We start from the raw sequence: 22,215 nt of genomic DNA on the forward strand, positions 1-22,215 counted from the left end.
CCCAATTCCAACCCTTAATGCTGAGTGCCAACCAGGGAGGCAATGGGTCCCATTTTTTTATAGTCTTTGGTATGACCCGGCCGGCCGGGGTTTGAACCCACAACCTTCCAGTCTCAGGGCGGACACTCTACCACTAGGCCACTGAGCTGGTATAACTTAAACGGAGCTACGTTCTGATTTCGGGTAGCAAAAACACAGCAGCCTTCGATCGGACCAACATTTATTGAACAGTTCATTAGTTGAGGAAAAGCACAGATGAAATAGTTTGTCAGGTTGTGAGCGAAGAAATGCGATGAAGGAAAAAGAAAAAAGAAGGGCCTCCAGTAGCCACTTTGGAGACGTTTGCTGAACGTTCCGCTAGCTACTCACGCTGACATCTTGACGGCTGCAGCGGGCTTCTTCAATTGGACACAAAGGCGCCACATTTCACTCGCCAGCGTCGTCGTTCCGCGCGATCTTGGACAAATCTCCAAAGGAGGCGGTCGCCGAGCCTCGCTTCGCCGCTTTGGCCTGAAGGCAAAAAGCAAGCGAAACAGAAAGAGACAACGTGGTCACCAGTCCATGCTGAGGAAAGGTGTGCCATGACTCACTCACCTGAGAGCGGTGAGGCTTCCAGCCAATCATGTAGAGGACGTCAAAGGTGGCCGGGACCGAGCCGTCCTCCTCTCCGTACATTTCTGCCGCACACACACACGCACAAACAAAGTTGGACACGGACAGCGTGCGTGCGCTATCCGGGCCGATCCCTTCCATCCGCCCGCCCGCCACGGACCTTGGTAAACAGCCGCCGCCGCCAAAATGGTGTCTCGACGCAACATGGAGCGGCGGTTCCAAGCGCAGTTGCTCTCGCCCATACCTCAACGACACGTCGGGTGCGTGTCAAGCAGGTGACGCGGCCAAGGCAACGTGGCTTACCTTGCAAGTCCATCATCACCTCCACCACGCTGGGATAATTCACCTGCACCTCGTCAGTGTCCTGAGAAGTACAAAGCTTGGGGATTTGCCCCTTGACACGGACTGACACGAGCCTGTTCAATCATGAGTGAAAGGTCACCACGGTGAGCAGGTTGAAGCCAGCCCGTCCCAGCAGGTTGCCCAGGTCGGCGACGGCGGCGTAGGGCGAGACGCGCGGCGACAATCCTCCCTCTCGCTCCGTCTCGGCCAGCTGCAGCGAGCAGCGCAGCTGGTACAAGGTCTGGCCGCCGGCCATGGCGCCGATGAACGCGCCGTCGGGCTTCAGGACGCCGTGGATCTGAAGCGGACCGGGCCAGAGCACGCAAAGTTGGAAAAAGCCTCCCTCCGGTGGCAAAATGGCAAAACCACAGCCACAACTTTAGCCATCAAAAGGAGGAAGGAAGGAAGGCAGGCCGGCACTTCCTTCCTTCCTTCAAATATTCAGGCGACTGACCTGGCCGAGCGCGGCGGGCAGGTCGTTGACCCAGTGCAGGCTGCCAGGGGGGACACAAAGCCAAAGTCAGCGGCGCCGACCGACCGACCGACCGACCAGAGGGCCCGTCCGTCCTCGGCGGCTCGTCACCTCATGCTGCTGAGCACCAGGTGGAAGGAATTCTCCCGGAAAGGAAGGAACTCCTCGTCGGCAGCCAGCGCGTGACAGCGCATGTCGCTGCCCGCGTTCTGCCTCTGGAGACAAACGCGCGCACGGGAGGTGACGCAACGGCCGCAACTCCTCAAACTACAAGTCGGCGACGTACCAGGGCGCTCTGGGAGATGTCCGTCAAAAGCAAATGCTCCACCGTCTCCTAAAGCACAAGCGGCCGTCAAAAGCAGGACACTGGCGCCAAAGCGCACTCGTGCACGCCGTCGTCCCCTTGCCGCAACTTCTTTTTATTTTGGGGGGAATCGATATTTAAATGTCAACGAGTCGTGGAACCATCGCCTACCTTGCTTAAATGTTGCGCAACGTAGCCTCGTCCGGCGCCGATCTCCAAGGCCAGCGGGAAGGTCCTGCGAGGACCAGCAGGCAACAAAAAAGGTCACTCGTGTGTGCACGCGCGGATGGTTGGTCTCACGGCGGCGGGAAGTCACCTGGCCACGTCGTACACGCGATCCGCCACTCGAGCGCCGACCTGCACGCACACAATAGCAATCCAACGTCAAGCATCAGTCAACGATCAGGAAGCGCAACAAGGTGCTGAAAGCAAAAATATGTTGGGGCAATTTAACGATGACTGCGGCTTTTTGGAAACGAGGTCGTATTTTGAGGACGTCTTTTCAGGTAACGTTTCGGGAGCATTTGAGTAGGTAAGTAGATTACAGAGAAGCAACTTGTGGAGGTGTTGCGTCACTAACTTGCTTGCTTGGCATGCTTTCCCGGTCATTTCAGCGCTTTTGGCAAGTTGGCCGAGCACTTGTCGCGAACATGCTTTAAGAAACGCACGCACGCGCCCATTCTTTTCCTCCTTCAATTTGGTGAGCAGTCTGAGCGGCTGCGCGCGCATATTGGAGGCACATACTGTTCCGGGGCTGGCCATAGGCCCCAACGTATATGCAATTTGGTGCAATATTCCGCGGCCTGCGGCCGACCCCTGCCGCGCTCACCTCTTCTCTGAGGTAGTCGTACTTGTGGGAGTCGCGGACTGCGTTCGCCCACTCCTTCTGCCTCTTCTTCATGCTTCGGTCGAACACGTTGGCGGGTCCGCCGCCGCCGCCGCCCCCGGGGTACGACGACCCCAGGCGGCACTCGAGCACCCAGCAGCGGGTCCAGCGCGAGGCTGACACCCGCAGGAGTCTCCCACAAGCTCCGCCGCCGATCATCGCGAGCTTCCCGGCCTGCGCGCCACACTGCTTCCGGGTCGGGGTGACCTCCGGCGGCGCGGACAGTGCTTGCGCGCGCGCGAGCAACCCGTCGTGCCACATGGGGGCCATCTTGGGAGGGGCAACGCGTGAACATCGCAAGGACGTCGTTCATTTCTCGACCCGTTTTTGCGAGGTTTACTGCGCAATCGTTTGAAGGTTTGAGTTAAGATATGAATGTAGTAGTAGTCAGGACTACTATTCCCAGCGAGGTCCCTCATCTCAATTGTATGACGCTGTGCGCAAAGTGTACGCCTCCCACCGTGCCGACATGCTTCTTTTTCCCACCAGGGGGCGCTGAAAGCGGCTCAGGCGCCCGCCGTCGCCACAACGACCGCAAGCAAACAGGTTGAGCCCGGCCGCGCGTTTCTTTCGCTCGCCCTGATCTCACAAGGCCTAAAGCACACAAAGTGACATCACGGTCACATAACGCAGGCGCCCAAACCAACACGCTCGCTCCGTGACTACACTGTTAGAACAGGCAGGCAGGCAGGCACATGGGCTTGATTAGCTCGGTAGCTTGAGCGATGCCGTTCTATCGCTGTTCTCTTGCTTCATTGGCTTTCTCTTCTCGCTCTCAGTTAAGACTACAAGGTCACACATGATCTATCACACAGCTAGGCTAGGCAGAGTAGTAGTAGAAGAGCAGGAACCATGGTGGTGGCACTTGAACCTTCTTGCGCAATCTCACAGAGAAGGCTCCATAGCTGTGTATCCATCTTTGAAATAGTTCAACTGTGAAGGCTGCCTCTTGGTAATTACTGTCAGCATACAAGCATTAAAGATAAAGAACTGGGAATAGATCGAACAACACCATCGGAGTGGTAAGGTTCTTTTTATTGGCTGAGCGCCCGCTGCGATCGGTGCTGTTGGAAAAGGTACAAAGAGAACGTGGAGAAAAACAACAACAACAAGTCGGCAGGGTAACGAGAAGAAGGCTTTTAAGAGTCCCGCTCCTTCACCTCGACGTCTCCGGCCAGGATGGTGGCGATCTCGCCCCGCATGAAGGCCCAGGGCAGGTTGGAGACGGCCAGAGGGCAGCGCCCCCCGCTGGGGCAGTACACCTCCCCGCCGGCGCCCTGCGTCTTGATGCTGGCACGGGAACACGGAAAGCAAAACTTGTGCGACGCCACAGACGGGCACTGAACAAAATGCGTGTCCTCCAGCCGCTCCCGGCACAGCGTGCAGCCGAGCGGGACGCCCGGCGACCGCCCGAGCGGGGCGGCGCCTTCGGGTACGCCGGCGTTGATGAACGCGCCGACGGGTGACTGAGCGTGCGGTGGCACGGCCGCCTCAGGGGGGGAGAGTGCAGACGAGAAGCCGGCCGTCTTAAGCGCCTCGTCGGGCCACGGCAACCACGGCGGGCCCTCCGCCACGTTGCACTTGGGTGCCGAGCCTTGGCCGTCTGGCTCGGGCGACGCCTTCCTCTTGGTGCCCCGCGGGGGCTTGGCCCGCTCTGAAAGACAACACGAGAAAAATCAGAAGACTTGACGCAATATTTTCAACTCTTTCAACAAATGGTGGCTGCCTTGCAGAGACATTTTTGAAGCCATGTTGCCCTTCCTTCCCATCAACCCCAAATAAAATACGCAGGCTAGAGGAAATTTGAAATGCCGACCAGACTGGCAGTCGGTCAAACAACCGTCGTCAGAGAGAGCGAGCGAGCGAGCGAGCGCTCGCGCACTTTCCGTTTCCGCTTTGTCTGGCGTGCCTGATCCGTGCGTTTGGACCCAGTGTGGATGTTCAAAAGAAACAAATGTTGGTTCCTTCAAGCAGGAGGTGGCGAAGAAAGACTCAAGTGAAGTTTATGAAAACCCTGTTGATAAAACAAGAATCGTCAAGAACGGACGACGGTGGAATCGACAGCACAATCATTTATCGGCTGATCGGAAGGAATCGATGAGCAGACGCTCCGTTGTAAAATCGTTACTGGCCTCAAAAAGCGAGCCTAGGGGCAAATGCTTAAGACATGACGGCAGCGGTCCTCCGGTTGTCATGACGTCACCACACCTGTCTTGGAGGCGGCGGCCACGTGCTCCTTCGCGAACCTGCCCTCGATCGCGTGCACGGCCACGAGCTCGCGCGCGCTTCTGCCCTTGTCCGCTACCATGTTGTCCTGCAGACGCTGGTGGCCGACGTTGACGGGGCTCTGGCGCTTCAGCTCGGGCGGCTCGTCGGCTTTGGGGAATCCGTTGACGAGCCTAGCCGCGGCCGTCGTCGCACTCGACGTCTGGTACTCCGGGCCGAGGCGAGGCGGTGGCGGCCCGTCGGTTAGCGGACAGCGGGAGGAGGCGAGCTCCCCCCCGGCCGGGTACTGGAGCTCCTTGACGGTGGGCGGCGTCGGTTTTCCCCCTCGTCCCTCGTGGAGGCCGTGGGCCCGCTTGAGGAAGCGGGCGGCGTCGATGACCGACTCGACGCGGTCGGCTCCCTCGTAGTTGACGCAGCCTCGGCACACGGCCTCGCTGAAGTCCCAGATGACGGCCCACGGCATACGGGGCAGGTCGCACAGGAAGCACGACTGGCGCCTGGCGGCCGCAGTCATTGTGCGTTGGGCTGGCGGGCTGACTGACTGACTGGCTAGCTGGCTGGCTGGCTAGCTAGCTAGAGGCGCCGCTCGCGGTTGGACAGGCAGGCACGGACGGCGACAGGGAGCCGCCGCGAACGCACGCAAAATGTCGACGTCGCCGTTATGTCGTCAGAAACCAGCCGCCCGCCATTATGTTTCGCTGGTGGGGCGCGCGCCCGTCAAACTCGCGCGCCAGATATTGTTACGTCATAGTCAGGCGCGGACGTCAGGCAGCGTCGCCACTGGCCAGCCGTCTTCGAACTGAATGTGCTGTGCTGTCGCCGGCGACAAATCGGATGGTTCACTCAAATTCGCCGAACTTACAAACCTATTGGTTTACTATGACAAAGCTTAGTCACGTGACCGAATGATTTGGTTGAAAACGCGCTTAGTGCCAATAACACCATCTCTGACGTTTACCTGACTCAACAAACGCTTTTAGCAGTTAGCTTCAAGTCCAAGCTCCATTGACTCCCCAAAGGACGAGCCGCTACAACCGTTGATATCTGAAAATGGATGATTTCAGGATGGCAAAACGCGGAGCAGACTCCGCCCCGCCCCACTTCAGTTGACCACGGAGAAGGTCGCAAAAACAACGGAGGAGGAGGAGAAAGAGGACGACCAACTTTCGAATCACCATATTCCACAAAATCTGTATCGGTGGTACAGTGTATATATTGGAATGTGGGAGACCATAAGATCACCACTTTTTTTTCTCTTAAATTACTTTAATTCGTGTAGACTAAAAGTCAAGTGCACACGCACACACACTTGGGTGCTATTTTCTTCCATAAGAACTATTCCTGCATCTTACATCGACAATGTATCTTGAGGTGCGCGCACACTCCTTGGTCCCTTCATTGCCACGGCGTCAGTGTTGGGAACCAGGGCGCGCAACACACGCCAACTGGCCCTTTCAAAGTGACAAAGTCAGCAGCGGGCAGTGCAGCCAAAGTCCATAAATAGATGCGTGGATTGATAACAGATTGATTGGTCGGTCGGTCGGATAGCGATAATCAACTCCAGTTTTCCTTCCCTGATTATATACACACACGCACACCGCCAACGTGGAAAGAGCCAGCAGTCCCACACCTCCTCTGCCACGATAAATGCCTTCAATCCAAAAAGAAAGGAGGGGGGGGGGGGGGGAAAGAAAACAAGGGCCGAGCGATGCCAGCAGGCGGCCTGTGCGCACGAAGCGCGCTTCAGTCAGGAGTGGCCGAAGCGGAGAGCGGCACCAGGGTGGCGGGGAACATCAGAACCTTGGCCGTCATGAAGGACAGGTCGGGAAGGCCGCAGATCACCTCGGCCGCCTCCGTGCTCAGCTTCTCGTCCTTACGCGTCCTCCTTCAAAAATTCACGCTCTCATTGCAAGTGCTTGAACAAAAATGGGATTTTTACACAATATTGCCAACAATACAAACGATGACCTACGCCACATTTTCCATGTCTTGCACAAATCCCAGCGCTCTGTGGAAGGCCTACCTGGTGGAGGTGCTGGTCTTGTCCACGGTGGACATGAGGCGGGCGAAGGCGTCTGCCACGCGGCTGCCGGCGCCGCCCGAGTCCATCTTGGCCGTGGTCAGCTCCACCAGCTCGGGGTCCACACCTGCGGGAGAGAGGGACGGCAAAAGTTGCCGGAACGCAGCAGCAGCGGCGGCGGCGGCGGCTGGACGGACAGATGGAACGCGGGGGGAAAGCGAGACACGGCGGAAAGCCAGAGACGGCGGCTGACCTGGGATGGCGGCCGAGCAGGACGAGCCGGAATCGTCGACAGAACCGAAGAAGTCCAGGTTTAGCAGGAAGGAGCCGCCGCTGGCTGCGGGCCGGCGAGCGTGCGCGACAAGCGGCGGCGCAGGAGGGCGAAGAAGAGAAAACCAGACGGGCCTCATTAGGGCCAGTGAGCTGTTCTGAGCGAAACCGACTCCGACCGCAAGGAGAGAGAGAGAGGCGCGCGTCTCCCGTGGTGGGTGGGAAAACGGGCGGAGAAAAAGAAAGACTAAAAAGACTGTCCTTCAGGATTGGGCGAGATCAAAGGAGCGGGAGCGAGGGAGGAAAAGCACGCAAAGAAAAGAGCGTCATCCAAATACAGAAAAGACGCAAAGCAAAGTCAACGACCGGGTCGGGTGCACGCAAAGGCCGATGCTTTGGCCAGCCGCTCCTCTCCGACTAAGTGAATTCCATTTGAATTGTTTTGCTTTTGGAGGCCTGGACCAAGGAGAGGAAGGAAAGCGGCTTTTGTGGGATGTTTGTTTGTTTGTTTGCCGAGTGTCCCCCTACCGTCCAAAGGATTGGTAAGGCCACTGCTGCTCCAGTCGAACTGGACGGGCGGGAGCGCCTCCTGCAGGGAACCACCACCACAGACGTCAGAGCGGCCAGCCCCGAGCCCCGTCCTGAGCCCGGCCCCATCCTCAGCCCAGCCCAGCCCAGCCCAGCCCAGCCCTCCTCACCTGGACGCCATCCGAGGGGCCCTGAGCCGCCGTTGCCGCTTGCGCAATGGAAGCGATCATCTCTGCCGCCGAGACGGGCTTGGCTGGCTCTTTGGTGGGCTCCAACATGCCCTGTGGACGTCAAAATACACACACACAGGAGTGATGAAAGGCTAAATTCTTTTTAACACTGGGATGGGCTGAGCGAGCGAGCGCTCGCTTCCTCAGGACTCGCAGGTGACACCAGCGGTGCTGCTGCGTGTGTGGCGTTATTTTTGTGTCTCTCTCTCTCACCAGGCTGGCGGCGTAGACGGGCACGATGAGCGGCTGCTTCTTCTGTCCCGTGAACAGCTGAAAGTTTCACGTGCAATCAAAATCAAGGAGGGAGGGAGCACTTGGAGCTCACTCAATTCTGCTTTGAAGGGAAAGATGCGCACAACTCACAATGTTGCGCGTGTCGATGCCGAGGCAGGCCAGCAGCGTTTTGTTGCAGTAGGAGCCGCCCCACTGATGCCTGAGGCCCACCGCCTGGTGGACATCTCGCAGCCGCGGCCACACGCCGCCACCGAGCGCGCTACACAAACCACAAGGGACAAGGTGACGCCTGCGTGCGTGCGATCCTGCTTGCATGCCTCAGATGAGCCGGCGTGTGGAGAGCGCACCTGCCGGCGGCCTCCAGAAGCGTCTTGAGCGAGGCCACCCGCTCCTCGGGGGAGGCGGCGGCATCTGCGGCCCGGGGAAAGCTCGCTTCCAACAACTTCTCCACTCGAGTCCACGGTGTCTCCTGCAAACGCGACACCAAGCAAAGTCAGCGACCGGCGTCTCGCCGGAGGAGAAAAGACTGCGCTCGAGCATTCATCCGCAACTAAGCATCATCAAACGCATCCCGCATGATTTTCATCACTTGTTGAAAATTGTCCTCCACCAAAATTGCAAGCATCCCACCCATTTGACTTTGGAAAACAACAAGCCACTCTTTGGCCCGAATGCTCGGGTCGGGTTCCACTCACCGAGCGTCTACTGCCCTCCTGCTCCACGGCGGAGGTCTGGGCCTCTGAGGCGACGTCGTCCGAGCCAAACGGCGCCCACGACGCTTCGGCGGAGGCCAAGGCGCCCTCCGTCTCCTCTCCGAAGGTGCTCCATCTGGCATCGGCGGCTGCAAAATGGCCGAAGGCGGCTCCTCCCTCTTCATCGGCGTCAGCTTTGGGGGCTTTGAAGTCGCCAAAGTCATCGCAGGCTTCGCGGCAGTTCGAGCCGGCAAAGGCCTGCTCGCCGAACGGGCCCGCGTCTCCAAAGTCCCCAAATTCCTCGTCGTCCTCGTCTAGCTGGCTGCGGTCGGCAAGGGTGGCGTTCTCTTCCCGCAAGAGGGGCGGCGAGCCGGTCGCGCTCAGGTCGCCGTACTCCTCCAGGCCGTCCGTGGACAGCGGCCGGCCTAACGACGTCTCCGTGTCTGAGGTCGAGACGCGGGCGGCGGCGACACCGGCGTTGCCCTCGGGACCGCCGTCGACACGGACACCGTCAGGACCTGCGTCGCTGACGCTCGTGCCGTCGACGCTATTGTCGTCGACGCTATTGTCGTCGACGCTATTGTCGTCGACGCTCGTGTCGTCGACAGTGATCCATTCAACGCCGACGTGGTCAAGATCGAGACGAATGCCATTGCTAGCTTGGCAGCGGACGCCACCGGCGCCCCGCTCGCCACCGGCGGCGCAGTCACTTTGTTCGCCGTCCGGCTGAGCGGCAGTTCTGTGTGCAGCACATCCCCGGTGGTGTCCCGAGTGCGAGAAAGCGGCAAAATCAGCAAAGTCCGCCTCAGAACCGCCAGCGTCCCCTTCGGCATTGTCGTGGCAGCTGACAAATGTTTGCGGACCCGACTCCACGTCCGAGGACGCGAATCCGTTTGTGATGATCTCGCCGTCGCCGCCCGCCACATGACAGTCGGGCCTGTTCACGACCGACCGGTCGCGGCTTCCGACGGGCGCCAGATGGCTTCCGGGAGCCACGCCGTTGGCCTTGACGTCGCGGCGTGCGACCGGCACGCCGTTGAAGAGCTCCAGCGGCGGGGTGGCGAAGGAGGCGAGGCCGGGCGCATCCGGCTCGCCGGCCGACACAGATGAAAAGTCGCCAAACTCGTCGTCCTCCTCCTCCGCGTCCTCCATGGGGGGCGGGGACGACGAGTACAGCCGGATGACGTCAGGCTCCATGGCGACTCGTTCGTCCCGCTACACCTGGCGCGCAGATGAGAAAGGTGTCAGCGTCGCCGTGGCGACCATCAGTCACCCGATTCCACTGGCGAGCCGATCAAAGCGAACGACTATCGCTCAAAGCGAACGACTATCGCTCCGCAAAGACGTTTCAGGGTTCGACGTTAGCCGGGCGGGCCGTGTCGTGCCACCCCGAGCGAGTTCGTCCATGCCGACCCGACCGGAACAATTTTCACAAATAGACGATGGAATCGCCACGTTCTTGATTATGGAATGTTCCATTTTGAACATTTGGCCACTGACCGGTCATTTCTTTTGTTACTGCGTGTCAAGTTAAAAGCCAGAACCCGATCAAAAGAACCCGTCGCCAGCAGGCACGGGGAGAACACGCAAACACATGCAAACTCCACACGAGAACTCCGGAGGCGGAATCCAACTCGCAAGCGTTACACGGTGAGGCGCACGTGCTTGCCACCCTCTTTAATCCAGTTGAGTGTAAGTCAAATAAATAAATAAATAAATAAATACGTGCAGGTTCCGCTTTAGCATCAGTGGCCTATGAAGCATTCAGAAGCCTCAGATGGTCTGGAGCAGGTCTTCAGTGTGTTGCCAGAAGCGGAAGCAAAGCGGCATTCGGATGTGCTCCTCCGCTCGTGCTCAAACCGTCGCTTCACTTCGGTTGGGTTAAGTCTCGGGAGCAAACATGACTGCTCAACAAGTCGGTTCGAATGGGCCGGAAAGCTCGGCGGCGAACATTAGCGCGTAGCGCCTAGCTCACGACACACAGTCGAGCGGGTCATTTCCGCGTTTCCTCCCTCTCCGCGACCTCAAGGCGCAAAGTGCTTACTTGCGCCGCTGCGAGAGAGGCCAAGAGCGAAACAAACGTGACGCGTCAATGTCGTCGTCAAACGGCAGCGGACGGATAGGCTAGCATCGGGCGGGCGGACGGACGGACGGATAGGCTAGCATCGGGCGAGCGGATAGGCGCCGCGGCTAGTTGCGCAACTAAGCCGAATCGGCCGGGCCGAGCCACAAGTTGGGCTCGCGTTGACAGCAGGCAGGTGTCGCCGTCGTCTCCTCCTCCTCCTCCCTCTTCTGTCGGAAAGGACAAGAAAGTCTTTTTGACGCACCTTGACGCGCTCGACGAGAGCTTCCATGACGCGGGGGAGGGACTCCTGCACAGGGCCGGAGGAGTTGCAACTCACTGGTGGTGGCCCAAGTCAAGCTCGTACGACTCCCAGCCGGCCTCTGGAGCTTTGCTGAGGGTGGGGGAGGAGGGCCGACGAGGTCGCCTATGACGGCGACGAAAGCGGGCGGGCGTGCGTGCGTGCAGACCGACTGTGGGCCGGGCGGCCTGCCTCGCACTTTCCCAGCATGCGTCGCGCGTCAAAAACGAGGGCCCTGTCCAAATACTCTGATACCAAAAAGCCTAGGGTCCTCGACGAAGTGTATACCAAAAAGCCTAGGGTCCTCGACGAAGTGTACACCTTGTAGAAGTGCGCGCGCAAATACAGAATTGGGACGGTTTTAAAATTAATCCGTTGCACGACATACGAACCTTACATGCTGTCCCTTTTCATCTCGGATAAAGTGATTGAAATACAGTTCCAAATATAAGGGACTGCTACGTCATTGACTAAGCCACCGTGTTGGAAGTGCGTCATGAAACATGGCGACACTTGTTCGTTTGTTTTGTCTTTTGAGCCTTTTTGGTGCTAAAAATGATTTCAAAACTTTCAAGTAGTAAAGTAAATACTGTACTCGGGCTTCCAGTCTTAGGCAGCTATGATTCTCCTGGCCCTGTCCAAATGCTCGCACTTGTGCCTCTTAAATCCACGTTCCGTTGAGTGTGTGGGCTGGCCCAAATCTTCAGGACGCTAATGTACGGCAACGACACGACTATTTGACTATATAAAGACGGCAAAGGAGCGGGGTTGCCTCCAGTTTGGCGCTATTCTGGTCAAATCCGCAATGAATTGTGGGTACGACGCTAAAACTGGAGTGCAATGGATGCGTGCTCGGCCCAAGTGTGGAACAGGGGCGGGGCGAGGTCGCACTTTTGAACACGCTCTTGAACGCGCGATTGAAGTGCGCAAGGGCCAAAAATGTCCAGAGGTAAAGACCAATGGCGAACGCGGCACTTTCGGGATGTGTGCCTGACGTCATCGAGAATGAGCACGCACCGTTTTGTATGGCTGCGTTTATTTTCTGCCCGGCGATCGGCGGACGACTAAAAGTCTGTGAAGGTTAGAGGTTGGGGTCCTTTAAGGGTCTCGCCTGCCTGCCTGCTTACCTGCCATCGAGTACCGCCGCTGTTCGAAAAGGTGAAAGATAGCCGACTCTGCCGCGAGACGCAGTCGCCCTTTGGAGCTATGATGGTGGGAAAGACGAGCGCCATCGCCGCGGCGGGAGTGTGCGGGGCCCTCTTCGTCGGTTATTGTATTTATTTCGATCGGAAGAGACGCAGCGACCCCAACTTCAAGAACAGGCTCCGGGAACGTGAGTGGGCCACATAGCATGTTCGGGTTCGTCCCGCTGACAACAGTTCAATCGCTCTATCGATCAATAACGTGAGCGTTACGGTGCAGAGCTGCAGAGCCGCTCCTGCTGGGGAGCATGGGGGGGGGGGGCGCTTGTGCCCACCCACTTGGGGCACGGATCTCTAAAAGCTAGCAATCTTTATTTATGGCTTAACCAGCTTGCTTTGGATTTTCCGTAGAGCCATTTCTTTGACTTGCTGAACCAAAAATACACCCATCCATCCATCCATCAGCTTGGCATAAAGATGCTAACCAGCGCACACGTGTTGTTGTTTCAGGGAGGAGGAAACAGAAGGTGGCGAAAGAGCGAGCTGGCATGGCCAAGGTGACTTGCGCTTTTCTTTTGGGAAGAAATGCAAAAGGTGGATGACGCATGCGCTTTGTTTGACCCGTGAGCAGCTTCCGGATCTTCAAGACGCTGAGGCCGTCCAGAAGTTTTTCCTGGAGGAGATCCAGCTGGGGGAGGAGCTCCTGGCCCAAGGTAACGAGGACAGTGAAGCAAAGGTTTGCCCTTCGGCTTAGACCGTCCGTCCGTCCCTTTTGCAGGCGATTACGAGAAAGGTGTGGAGCACCTGACCAACGCCATCGCCGTCTGCGGACAGCCTCAACAGCTCCTGCAAGTCCTCCAACAAACGCTGCCGCCGCCCGTCTTCCAGATGCTTCTCACCAAACTGCCCAGCATCAGCCAGGTGGGCATGGCACCTTGACAAAGGCTGAGGACTTTGAAAAGGGATCATGTGTTCCGCGTGTTTGCGTTGCCATTCATTCTTTTATTGCTCTGGCTTTTGAAGACGTCATTAGGATACGGAGCTTCACCTTTTGATGACTCTCGACTGGTGTGTGTGTGTGTGTGTGTGTGTGTGTGTGTGTGTGTGTGTGTGTGTGTGTGTGTGTGTGTGTGTGTGTGTGTGTGTGTGTGTGTGTTAGCGTATCGTGAGCGCACAGAGTCTGAGCGAGGACGACATTGAGTGAAGTCAGCCGTCCTCATCTTCCATGGCGGCGACACCCGTTTGGTCGGAGGGACGCCCCGCCCCGCTCTGTCTGGAAGCTGGCGCCAGCCTCTCATCTTGTGTCGAATTTTGATGTCCTGTTTTTGTCATCGGCAGAATAAACGCCAAAGTGGGAAGAAACGTTGTCCTTCACAACTTGATCCTTTTGTCACTTCTGGAAGACAATGGCTCAAGTCTTTTCTCCTCATGTGTTTGTTGATGTTTTGTCAGCAGCTGCTCCGCTCCGCTCGCTCCGCTCCGCTCCCTCCTTCATTAGTGAGAGGAGGTTCGACGCTTGGTTGTAGAATCCGCCAAATTGCCGACATTGGTAAAGGAGGACCGGCCGGACGGAGTCCACGGGCAACGTGATACGAGGAGACCCTTTCTGTCCGTACGACTGGACTCGTCTCTGCGCTCATTTGATGATGAAGTCGGGCCCGCGTGGAGCACAAGGGCCGGCGGGCCGGCAAAGCGGTTCAGTCGGAGTCAGGCGGAGGGACGTAGTCCGAGTCGGAATGGCCGTCCTCGCTGTTGTCGATCAAACTGTCATGGGAGTCCCCATGGGAATCCACGTGGGCCGCCGCTGCCGCCGTCCCGCGGAGGCTGCGACCTGACAGGAAGCACAAGGTGGTTTGCGGCTTTAATGATGCGTGTGCGTGCGTGCGTGCGTGCGTGCGCGCACTTACCTGCTCTCTTTGTGTGCTTGTATTGTTTACGGTGAAGAGGATTCTCCCTGCGTCAAGCGGACAAAAGCAGGCGGTCAAAGGATGGCTCTGACGGACCAATCATTTCTCATTCTTCTCGCACGTGAACCGGACCTGTAGCAATCGGTGCCGTAGGGACATTCGGGTCGCTCGTTCTCCTCCGGCTCCTCGTAGTCTGAGTCTCCGGGATGGCTGCGCTCCCGCAAGTGGAGAGGGTTCTTCCTGAGGGGACGGCAAGTAAGACGGACAGACGGAAAGTGAGCGGAACACAAAGAAGCCTGCAAAAGCGCTCGGACAGGAAAGTCGTGGTCAAACAAACCTGTAGCAGTCTTTTCCATAAGGACACGCAGCTCGCGGTTGGGAAGCGGCCTGGTCTTTTTTGTTGCCTTTTGAGCCGGCCTGTCCAGCGCACGCCGCGACGCCGCACGTTTCCGTTGCGACGTCGTCGCAACTCCTACCGGTCGTGACGTCACACTTGGATGACGGGATGTCCTGAGAGCGCACCGTGTAGCAAAGGTTGGCTGATACACTCTTCAACATCAGCGGTTGTCAAAATGTGCTCGCGTGCGGCTGGGCTCCCCCTAGTGATCTGCAAAAGCCTCACAACCTTGTGATTTTTTCGGAACTATGATTCCGTTTCAAAATCCACGCGTAATTTCAATCATGTGCCTGCCAAAATGATGCACTATCACAACATGCATTTTCTTTTGCTACAGAGACTCCAAGGAGACAAACGTAGCGAGTGACACATTTGCTGCATCGACGACTCCGGCGCGTGCAACACCTGCTGCCACTGGATGGAATATGACAAATGGCCCGGCCGGGATGACATTTTGCTCGCACCTCGGCCCAACAAATTGCTTGTCGGCACGCGACGTCCACTCTCTCCGTTACGGTGGTGGTTTGTGTCCACTCATCTGCGCGTGCCCCTTCGTTCCGTCGCCTCTTGACTTTTGTCGTCTCCCCGCCGCGTCGGCTTTCCTTGCTGGCTGCAATGCGACGAGACGCCATTGGAGATTATTTGGTCACTGGCCGCTCCCCGAGCATGTCGTTGGAGTTCTTCGGCAAGCCCCAAGGAAGCCCCAAGGAAGCCCCAAGGAAACCCCAAGTGTTTTAGCGCCAGACTAAAATGGCTTCACATCTGGTTGTCTGAAATGAAAAGGTTGTCAGAAGGCGTTACCTTGGCGTCCGGGGGAGGTGGCGGGGGACGTCCCGACGCGCGCCATCATCCACAAAGGTAAGCGACGTTTCTCGCGAGTCCCAGGCAAGACCGCCGGGGCCATCTCGCCGCCGTGTTCACACGTGGCACTCGGTCTGGATTGGATGAAAAGTGCGGAGAGCACGGCAGCCCTTTTGACTCGGACGTCCTTGACATCGGCAGCTTAACGTCCTCCCGCCGGCGCACCCACCCGAGGGGGCCGTCCGCCGCCGCCGCCACTCGAAACATGAGCTGTCCCGGCAGCAGTGAGAAGATGTCGCCGCGGCGCAGGGGGCACCAGGCGTCTCTCGGCAGCGGGCGAGGCCGCTCGTCCGGCGCCGCTTGCAGGAAGCACGGGTTGGAGTGCGTCTGAATGCCACAGCGCAGCACGCGCGCGTGACACGAGTCGTCATCTTTCGACATCAATCTCGGGCCGTCTTTTCGCAGGCCATTGGCAACAGTCTTCTTATCATTCACGGCCGGTCGCTTTGGGAACAGTCGTCCTGTTTGTTCGACTCACCGGCTTGAGGCGCAGTCGTCCATCTCGGTTGTCCAGCAGGCCGTGTTGTCTGGACACTCTCTTATCGCTCACCTAACGCATTCATAATAACAAGGATAATAACGATGTTTTTCCCATGTCCATAGTAGTACACAAGAGCGTGCATATCAGTGTGACTTTTTGAAAGAGCTTTGTCAATAGCTTGGCATTCGAACATCAGCACAAGTTGCAGCACATCTATCTATCTAACTTAAATAATGGGGCGGGGGACTCACTCGGAGGAAAGGGCCTCGGCCCAGGACAGTCTCCCCAGGAGGAAGCTGGATGGCATCCCCGCCGTCCATCGGAACCAGCTCGAAGCCGGACATTGTCGCTACACTGGGAGGAACATTTCATAATGACTTGATCGGCTAGTGAAATAAACACACGCATGAACTTAAATGCGTCCAGTGTCGAGCACGCCTTTCTCATTCTTTTTGTTCGTGTTTACCAGGCAGGGTCCGGTCCGTGGGATTGAAACGTCGTCGTTCGTTTCAAACACAACAGAAAAACGGTAGTCGAGCTTTTAGCGTTTACTTGGTGGAGAACCGGAGCCTTGTGAAAAGCGTTATCTTCTTTTAGCAACTATTTCCAGGAAAAAGACACAACTTAAACAATAGCAACACTAGTTCAATGACGCCACTTCCTGGCTGGAGAGCGCATGCGCACAACGAGACGTTCCGGTTTCATCATTTTCATTTGACATTGTATTCGTTATTTCTTTTTAGGCACTACACGCGTATGAGTTTAGCCATTGGAAACTACATACATAAACTAATACGTAAACTAATCCGATAGCGTCTCAGCACGTCTGCGCATGCGCGGTCGAGCGGGAGGGACGGACGGACAGACAAACGAATCAATCAATGACCAACCATGTGAATGTCCATCATGAAAGCACGCACTAAAATGTCTTTGGACACGTCTACCAAGTTGAACAGTCAGTCGCTAGATTTTTTTGTTTATATGAATGTTTTTGTGATTCGCTTGTGTGATTTTTAAAGTGTATTGTGATTTTTCCAGTGAAAGTAATTTAATGAAAGGAAATAGTTTGCTAATTTATATATATATATAGGCAAGTTTATTTATAGATCACATTTCATGTACAAAACAATTCAGAGTAATATAATTAGGATCGAAATAAGGAGACATTGCAGAAATCATACAATCATCTCAAATTGAGAGTAAAATGATTAAAACCAAGCATCAGTCGAGATAGCAGAAATGAGAAATGGCTATGAAATCAGGAGAATCAAGGATTGATTGACGAGAATGCCGCGGTAAACAAGTTTTCAATTTCAGCCCCGACTCGGATGAGCTGAGGGTTTGTTCCGCAGGTGAGGAGCAGAGTAACCGACCGCCGCATCACTTTGTTTGCTTCTGGTGCCGCTCGGACTCACAAGTACAGACAAAAACGTCACCCAAAACTCCCCAAGTCAACCGATCAAAAGTCACAGAGGAAAGGTTTTGCGTCAGCTCATTTTTAAGGCAAGAAAGAGAGCGGCGAGGAGGCCCATCGTCGGCGCCAGGGAAACGGGCGGCTATTTTCCCTCGGTCAGGCGTAGAAGATGAGCTCGGGAATCTGTCCGCCCTGCACGCCGGTGCCGTTGGTGCTGTCCGAGGAGCACTGGAACTGGAAGGTGACCTTGCCGCACTGCACCTCTGTCATGCCCTCCTGGCCAAAGTAGCTGAGCTCGTTGCCGTCCAGCACCACGCTGGCCGTGTAGAAGGCGTCGGGCTCGATCTGCACCGGGTGCTCGAACCAGACGGCGAAGGTGGAGCTGGAGCCGTCCGAGAAGTACTTGACGGCGCGCTGGGCCACGGCGGCGCCCTGCCGCTTCAGCTCCATCTTGGCGCCGTACTCGGCCGAGCCGCAGCTGGAGCCGTAGAGGCCGAAGCCGGCCACAAAGACGCGCTTGTCCACGGCGAACTGGATGCTGTCGCAGCGGCCGCGGTAGCGCCACTGGTTGCTGCGGTAGGCGCACGACTGGAAGCGGTGGCAGCGCTGCGGCGCCAGGCCCCGCCGGGGCTTGCTGCAGAACAGCAGCTCGGGCTTGTTGGCCGCCGTGTACCACAGGAAGATGTCGTTGGTCTCGTTCAGCGTCAGCACGCCAGACTGCGCCGCCCCGTTGGCAAAGTCCTCCAGAGCCATGGCGGGGATGCGGATCAGGTAGATGGCCTGAGCGACAGAGAGCCAGCGAGTGAGTGAGAGAGAGAGCCGGCGAGAGAGAGAGAGACAGAGCCGGCGAGAGAGAGAGAGACAGAGCCGGCGAGAGAGAGAGAGAGAGCCGGCGAGAGAGAGAGAGAGAGAGCCGGCGAGAGGCGCTTCACTGATGCGCTCAACCCACCCGCCGCTGCCACGTCTTGCGTTTGGCCCCATGGCTCACCTTGCCCAGCACCAGTCTCTTGTTCTCCACGGTGGGGCCCAGTTCCCGGCGCCGGCACTCGGCCCGGGCCCAGTTGAGCGCTGCCTCAAACAGCACCGTCTCCTTGGCGTTGAGCGTCTCGCGGCGCAGGATGCTCTCCAGCGTGTGCGCGTCGATGTCGCAGAAGCCGTCGGAGCGCAGCGCCAGCTCGGCCTGGGCGTCGATCACCTCCCAGCAGCGCTGAGTCAGCTCGGGCTCCTCGAAGAGGCAGCTCTGAGACAGCAGCACGCAGGCGTTCTTGGCGCTCAGGCTGGTCTCCAGGAAGTTGACGCAGGCGCGCGCCAGGTGCGGCACAATGTACTTCTTGGCGGCGTACAGCGTGGCCAGAACCGTGTCGGCGCACAGCTCGATCTCGTCGCAGTAGATGTACCTGGAGCGCAGCGCCCGTTAGCCCGCTTTCCTCGCGAGAAAGACGGCCGACGCGGAACATAGACGAAGGAGTCGCCGGCGGCTTCTCCGGCCCGGCCGCCCGGGAACCAACAAAATGGGGCCGATTTGTCTGTGGAAACGGCGAGCCGACGCGGAGAAGCCCGAGCTGGAGCAAACGTGCATTGGCTGCACTCACCTGAGCATGGCCAGAAAGGACGGCGGCTCCACGTCGGGGATGCGGATCTCGTCGCGGTCCTCGGCCAGCTCGCCGTAGAACATGGCGTGGAACACCGAGCTGCCCACCGCCAGGACGTACTGGACGCACAGAAGGGTGTTTCTAACGGAGCTCAACTTTTGCCAGCCCGTCTCGGCTTTTTGAAACCGCCGCCGTCCAATTCGAAGGGGCAACGTTCATCGGCGCGCTCGCAAACGAAGCGGACTTTTTTGGCCGTGTGAGCCGCGCTACCTTGTGGCCCGGAACCCGCTGCGTGCCGCCCGGCGGTCCCACCACAAAGTAGACGTCTGCCATCATGTCATTGTTAAACATGACTGAGTTCCTGCGGGGGGGGGGGGGAGAAAAAAAAAACCAACTAATTGACTTCTGCTCTTTCTTGAATCTCTTTTCATTACTTGAGAGATGATTTTGTCCCCACTCTTGGCTATATCAAGTATTGAGAATCCTTTGGAGATGGAAAAAGGCTACTGTTAAATCAAGCCCGACCATCAATCAATTGTCAATCCAGCCGATTAATCGGTCGGGCCCGACTAACCCTAAGGTAAGGATCCTGCCGTCCCCCCCGCCCCAGGGCCTTCCATTTGTCGTTTGGCGACAGAAAGTTTTGAGTTGCATAATTTCGCATGCTTGGGGCCGCTCCAAGCCACCTACCTCTCGCGGATGGTGGGGTAAAGGCCCTGCCAGGCGCAGCCGGAGCCGCCGCCGTTGTTGTTGCTGCTGCTGCTCAGGTTCTGATAGTCGTGCGTGGGATGGCACTCCTGGTCCTGCCGCCGCTGCTGCTGCTGCTCCTCCTCCTCCTCCTCCTCCTCCTGCTGCTGCTCCGAGGCGGACGGAAGAAGCTTCTTGCCGGGAAACAACTCCGCGGCCATTGTCTAGCAGTCACGCCGCAGAGCGCCTGGCGCTCATGGCAGCCGCCGGCCGGCGGGCCGGCCTCACGCTCAAAACGGCTCACAAACGGGTCTCGGGAGAACCTAAGTGGGAGGGGTGGCAAACTCCGTTTCGTTCACACAAACTTTCCAGTCAGTCGGGCTGCGACAGAGATCCGCCGCGCATGTTTTCTTCAAGGAGCGGGTTAGGGTTAGAGTTAGGGTTAGTTCATGTCTCCAGAAGGCATGACGTCCGAATTGATCTCCGAAACGCGCTTCGGGGATGCTATGCGAACGCCAATGGACACTTTAGGAGGCCTGCCGCAGTTTGCGCTTGCTGGCTGGCGTTGGAAGAGCGCAGCACTGAGTTAACAGAGCAAGGCGAAAAGCGTCAAAGGTGTGTTTTGTTTGGGTTTTCCGCCGGCGGCGCTGTTAGCGTCATGCTAACTAGCACACGAGCGACAGTCGGAGGAAGCGACACCGAATCGCTCCGCGGTCTTAACAAAACAAAAACTGACTTACGTAAAAGTTTTTCACACGCGTTGACGTGCATCGCCGGAGCCTGCGGAGGGTTTACAAAAGATGAACTTGTCGAAGGAAGATGCACTTTTTGTTGTCGACTGTTGAAGACGAGCCGAGATGGTGTCTTGTTCGACTGACCTTCAATTGTGGGCGCACTCGAGGCCACGGCGAGGCATCGCCCCCTGGTGGAGCCAAGACCCAATCGTCGTCTTTATCACAGAAAGTAGGACACGCACCCTAGGACACGCACCCTATCCTATCCTATCCTATCCTATCCTATCCTATCCTATCCTATCCTATCCTATCCTATCCTTCACTTCACTTGCCCTGCGTGGGCGTTTGTGAGAGACCGACGCCACTTGTTCATCAGCTGATGCGCCACAGCCGCGTGTGCGTGTGCGCGTGGACGCGTACTTAAAATTGAAGGCCGGCGCGCGCTCATGGTCGCGCCCACCGGTCCTCGTCATGCCTCCGCTGGAGAGGAGCCAGCAGCTGCACAGCAAACCCTTCAAGCAGAGGAAAAGCTTCGGTAAAGCAACTAAGTCACCCAGAAAGAAAAGAGGTGCAAAATGTTTCCGTGAAATTCATTCGTGTCTTTTGCTTGGAGTGCAGCCACCAGGAAGCAAGAAGTGGCGGGAATACGCTCAAAATTCCCCAACAAGATCCCGGTGAGTCTGCCAATGAAGAGCTTTAGTTTAAAAATGAATACAATTTGAACGGGTAAAATATCTCCCCAGCCAAGTGTCGCGGCTTGCCTGTCTTCCGTCGAGCGACGCTGGCAGCGCGAGCCCTAGCAATGACATGAAACTCTTATTTCCACAGTGCCTAAACAAACAAAAAGAAAGAAAGGAAACCTTGTGAGTTAAGTTGTACTGTTGACACGCGACTTCCTGTTCTCAGGTGATCATCGAGCGCTACGAGCGGGAAAAGTTTCTCCCTCCTTTGGACAAAACAAAGTTTCTTGTTCCACATGAGCTCACCATGAACCAATTTGTCACCATCATCAGGTAACTTCATACTTGTAGAATTTATTAGAAGCAAGCGGAATCCCAATGAAATCGAATGAAACAAGTTGGTGGTGCACTTCTATCGTGCGGTTCCTTTGGGTGTGGCCACCAGAGGGCAGTAGTGTTCCGACATACCGAAGACTAGACTTTTCCAGCGGCCAAAGTTGCCATGAGTCTTTGGAATATGCTCTTCCTCCACTCCCCAGGAACCGCATGGCGCTGCTGCCCACGCAAGCTTTCTACCTGCTGGTGAACAACAGCGGGCTGGCCAGCATGACACTGAGCATGGCTCAGGTCTACGAGGACCACCAGGATGACGACGGTTTCCTCTACATGACTTACGCCTCCCAGGAGATGTTTGGACACATTTAGCACAGTCGCAACAACCACCCCCCCGCGTGTCAGTGTGTATACAAAGAACGTTTTGTGTATTTTAATAAATAAATCTTATGTATATGTCAGCACCTTTTGCATCTGTAGCAATCTCTTGATTTGCTGGTCAAGTGTCACTGCTGCACGTTTATTTTTTTCCATTTGGCCACAAATGGCCACAGGTGCTCCAGAGTCCTGATGAAAGCAGCAGAACTGAGCGGCCACACCAAGCTTTTGCCCACTTGGTACACCAAGGGAAATCAAACAAACTGTCAAAATGTGAAGAAAATGTTTGGGGCTCTGAATAGTTTATTTTTCTTTTTTTAAAGGTGAAGCAAAATCACCTGTTGCACACCCTTGCATCAACAGGCCCAAATGACTGACTCAAATTTGGACACCAAATAGTTTTGAACTGTCATGGATTGTTGGTTGTACC

At 56.8% G+C, this 22,215-nt stretch overlaps 7 protein-coding genes across 16 annotated transcripts; 2 read left to right on the plus strand and 5 right to left on the minus strand.

Moving 5' to 3' along the window:
• Positions 1–203: 203 nt before the first annotated feature.
• On the minus strand, positions 204–3,202 carry ndufaf5 (NADH:ubiquinone oxidoreductase complex assembly factor 5). The gene is made up of 11 exons (XM_037248561.1): positions 2,560–3,202; positions 2,047–2,087; positions 1,902–1,965; positions 1,713–1,760; positions 1,538–1,641; positions 1,409–1,448; positions 1,055–1,252; positions 916–976; positions 773–856; positions 595–677; positions 204–510 (listed from the first exon to the last, which is right to left on the minus strand). Exons 1-11 carry the CDS (start codon positions 2,884–2,886, stop codon positions 427–429), a joined length of 1,134 nt encoding a protein of 377 aa, XP_037104456.1. The 5' UTR covers positions 2,887–3,202; the 3' UTR covers positions 204–426.
• aftpha (aftiphilin a) lies at positions 1,487–11,746 on the minus strand. 6 transcript variants are annotated; one of them, XM_037248232.1, is made up of 11 exons: positions 11,144–11,411; positions 8,820–10,037; positions 8,472–8,593; positions 8,254–8,383; positions 8,104–8,160; positions 7,831–7,941; positions 7,661–7,721; positions 7,116–7,199; positions 6,866–6,989; positions 6,554–6,727; positions 1,487–1,527 (listed from the first exon to the last, which is right to left on the minus strand). In XM_037248232.1, exons 2-10 carry the CDS (start codon positions 10,011–10,013, stop codon positions 6,586–6,588), a joined length of 2,025 nt encoding a protein of 674 aa, XP_037104127.1. In that variant the 5' UTR covers positions 10,014–10,037; positions 11,144–11,411; the 3' UTR covers positions 1,487–1,527; positions 6,554–6,585. The 6 variants fall into 6 exon arrangements, with proteins under 6 accessions (XP_037104127.1, XP_037104145.1, XP_037104119.1 ...); XM_037248250.1 differs by lacking the exons at positions 1,487–1,527; positions 11,144–11,411 and adding an exon at positions 11,572–11,746 and having other exon boundaries at positions 6,088–6,727; XM_037248224.1 differs by lacking the exon at positions 1,487–1,527 and having other exon boundaries at positions 6,088–6,727.
• LOC119121226 (interferon regulatory factor 2-binding protein 2-like) lies at positions 3,631–5,818 on the minus strand. The gene is made up of 3 exons (XM_037248593.1): positions 5,493–5,818; positions 4,825–5,366; positions 3,631–4,270 (listed from the first exon to the last, which is right to left on the minus strand). The coding sequence occupies exons 2-3, from the start codon at positions 5,354–5,356 to the stop codon at positions 3,756–3,758; spliced, it is 1,047 nt and encodes a 348-aa protein (XP_037104488.1). The 5' UTR covers positions 5,357–5,366; positions 5,493–5,818; the 3' UTR covers positions 3,631–3,755.
• Positions 11,747–12,134: 388 nt separating the features above from the next.
• On the plus strand, positions 12,135–13,696 carry LOC119121342 (mitochondrial import receptor subunit TOM20 homolog). 2 transcript variants are annotated; one of them, XM_037248809.1, is made up of 5 exons: positions 12,135–12,259; positions 12,832–12,878; positions 12,953–13,034; positions 13,100–13,242; positions 13,481–13,696. In XM_037248809.1, exons 1-5 carry the CDS (start codon positions 12,139–12,141, stop codon positions 13,523–13,525), a joined length of 438 nt encoding a protein of 145 aa, XP_037104704.1. In that variant the 5' UTR covers positions 12,135–12,138; the 3' UTR covers positions 13,526–13,696. The 2 variants fall into 2 exon arrangements, with proteins under 2 accessions (XP_037104704.1, XP_037104694.1); XM_037248799.1 differs by lacking the exon at positions 12,135–12,259 and adding an exon at positions 12,263–12,512.
• aplf (aprataxin and PNKP like factor) lies at positions 13,621–16,704 on the minus strand. Of its 4 annotated transcripts, none has more exons than XM_037248591.1 (9): positions 16,219–16,704; positions 15,965–16,036; positions 15,656–15,813; positions 15,427–15,560; positions 15,090–15,235; positions 14,712–14,738; positions 14,566–14,678; positions 14,361–14,468; positions 13,621–14,275 (listed from the first exon to the last, which is right to left on the minus strand). In XM_037248591.1, exons 1-9 carry the CDS (start codon positions 16,309–16,311, stop codon positions 14,089–14,091), a joined length of 1,038 nt encoding a protein of 345 aa, XP_037104486.1. In that variant the 5' UTR covers positions 16,312–16,704; the 3' UTR covers positions 13,621–14,088. The 4 variants fall into 4 exon arrangements, with proteins under 4 accessions (XP_037104486.1, XP_037104482.1, XP_037104483.1 ...); XM_037248587.1 differs by having other exon boundaries at positions 14,566–14,738; positions 16,219–16,321; positions 16,434–16,703; XM_037248588.1 differs by having other exon boundaries at positions 13,621–14,152; positions 14,229–14,275; positions 14,566–14,738; positions 16,219–16,703.
• A 325-nt stretch (positions 16,705–17,029) lies between these two features.
• Positions 17,030–20,535, minus strand: LOC119121038 (BTB/POZ domain-containing protein 3-like). Its single transcript, XM_037248395.1, has 6 exons — positions 20,401–20,535; positions 19,664–19,983; positions 19,244–19,334; positions 18,974–19,092; positions 18,370–18,778; positions 17,030–18,161 (listed from the first exon to the last, which is right to left on the minus strand). Exons 2-6 carry the CDS (start codon positions 19,879–19,881, stop codon positions 17,538–17,540), a joined length of 1,461 nt encoding a protein of 486 aa, XP_037104290.1. The 5' UTR covers positions 19,882–19,983; positions 20,401–20,535; the 3' UTR covers positions 17,030–17,537.
• On the plus strand, positions 20,455–21,868 carry map1lc3c (microtubule-associated protein 1 light chain 3 gamma). The gene is made up of 5 exons (XM_037248728.1): positions 20,455–20,623; positions 20,749–20,929; positions 21,013–21,068; positions 21,301–21,407; positions 21,614–21,868. The coding sequence occupies exons 1-5, from the start codon at positions 20,480–20,482 to the stop codon at positions 21,777–21,779; spliced, it is 654 nt and encodes a 217-aa protein (XP_037104623.1). The 5' UTR covers positions 20,455–20,479; the 3' UTR covers positions 21,780–21,868.
• Positions 21,869–22,215: the final 347 nt, after the last annotated feature.

The sequence above is a fragment of the Syngnathus acus genome, chromosome 1 (assembly GCF_901709675.1).
Source record: "Syngnathus acus chromosome 1, fSynAcu1.2, whole genome shotgun sequence".
Taxonomy (NCBI): Eukaryota; Metazoa; Chordata; class Actinopteri; order Syngnathiformes; family Syngnathidae; genus Syngnathus; species Syngnathus acus.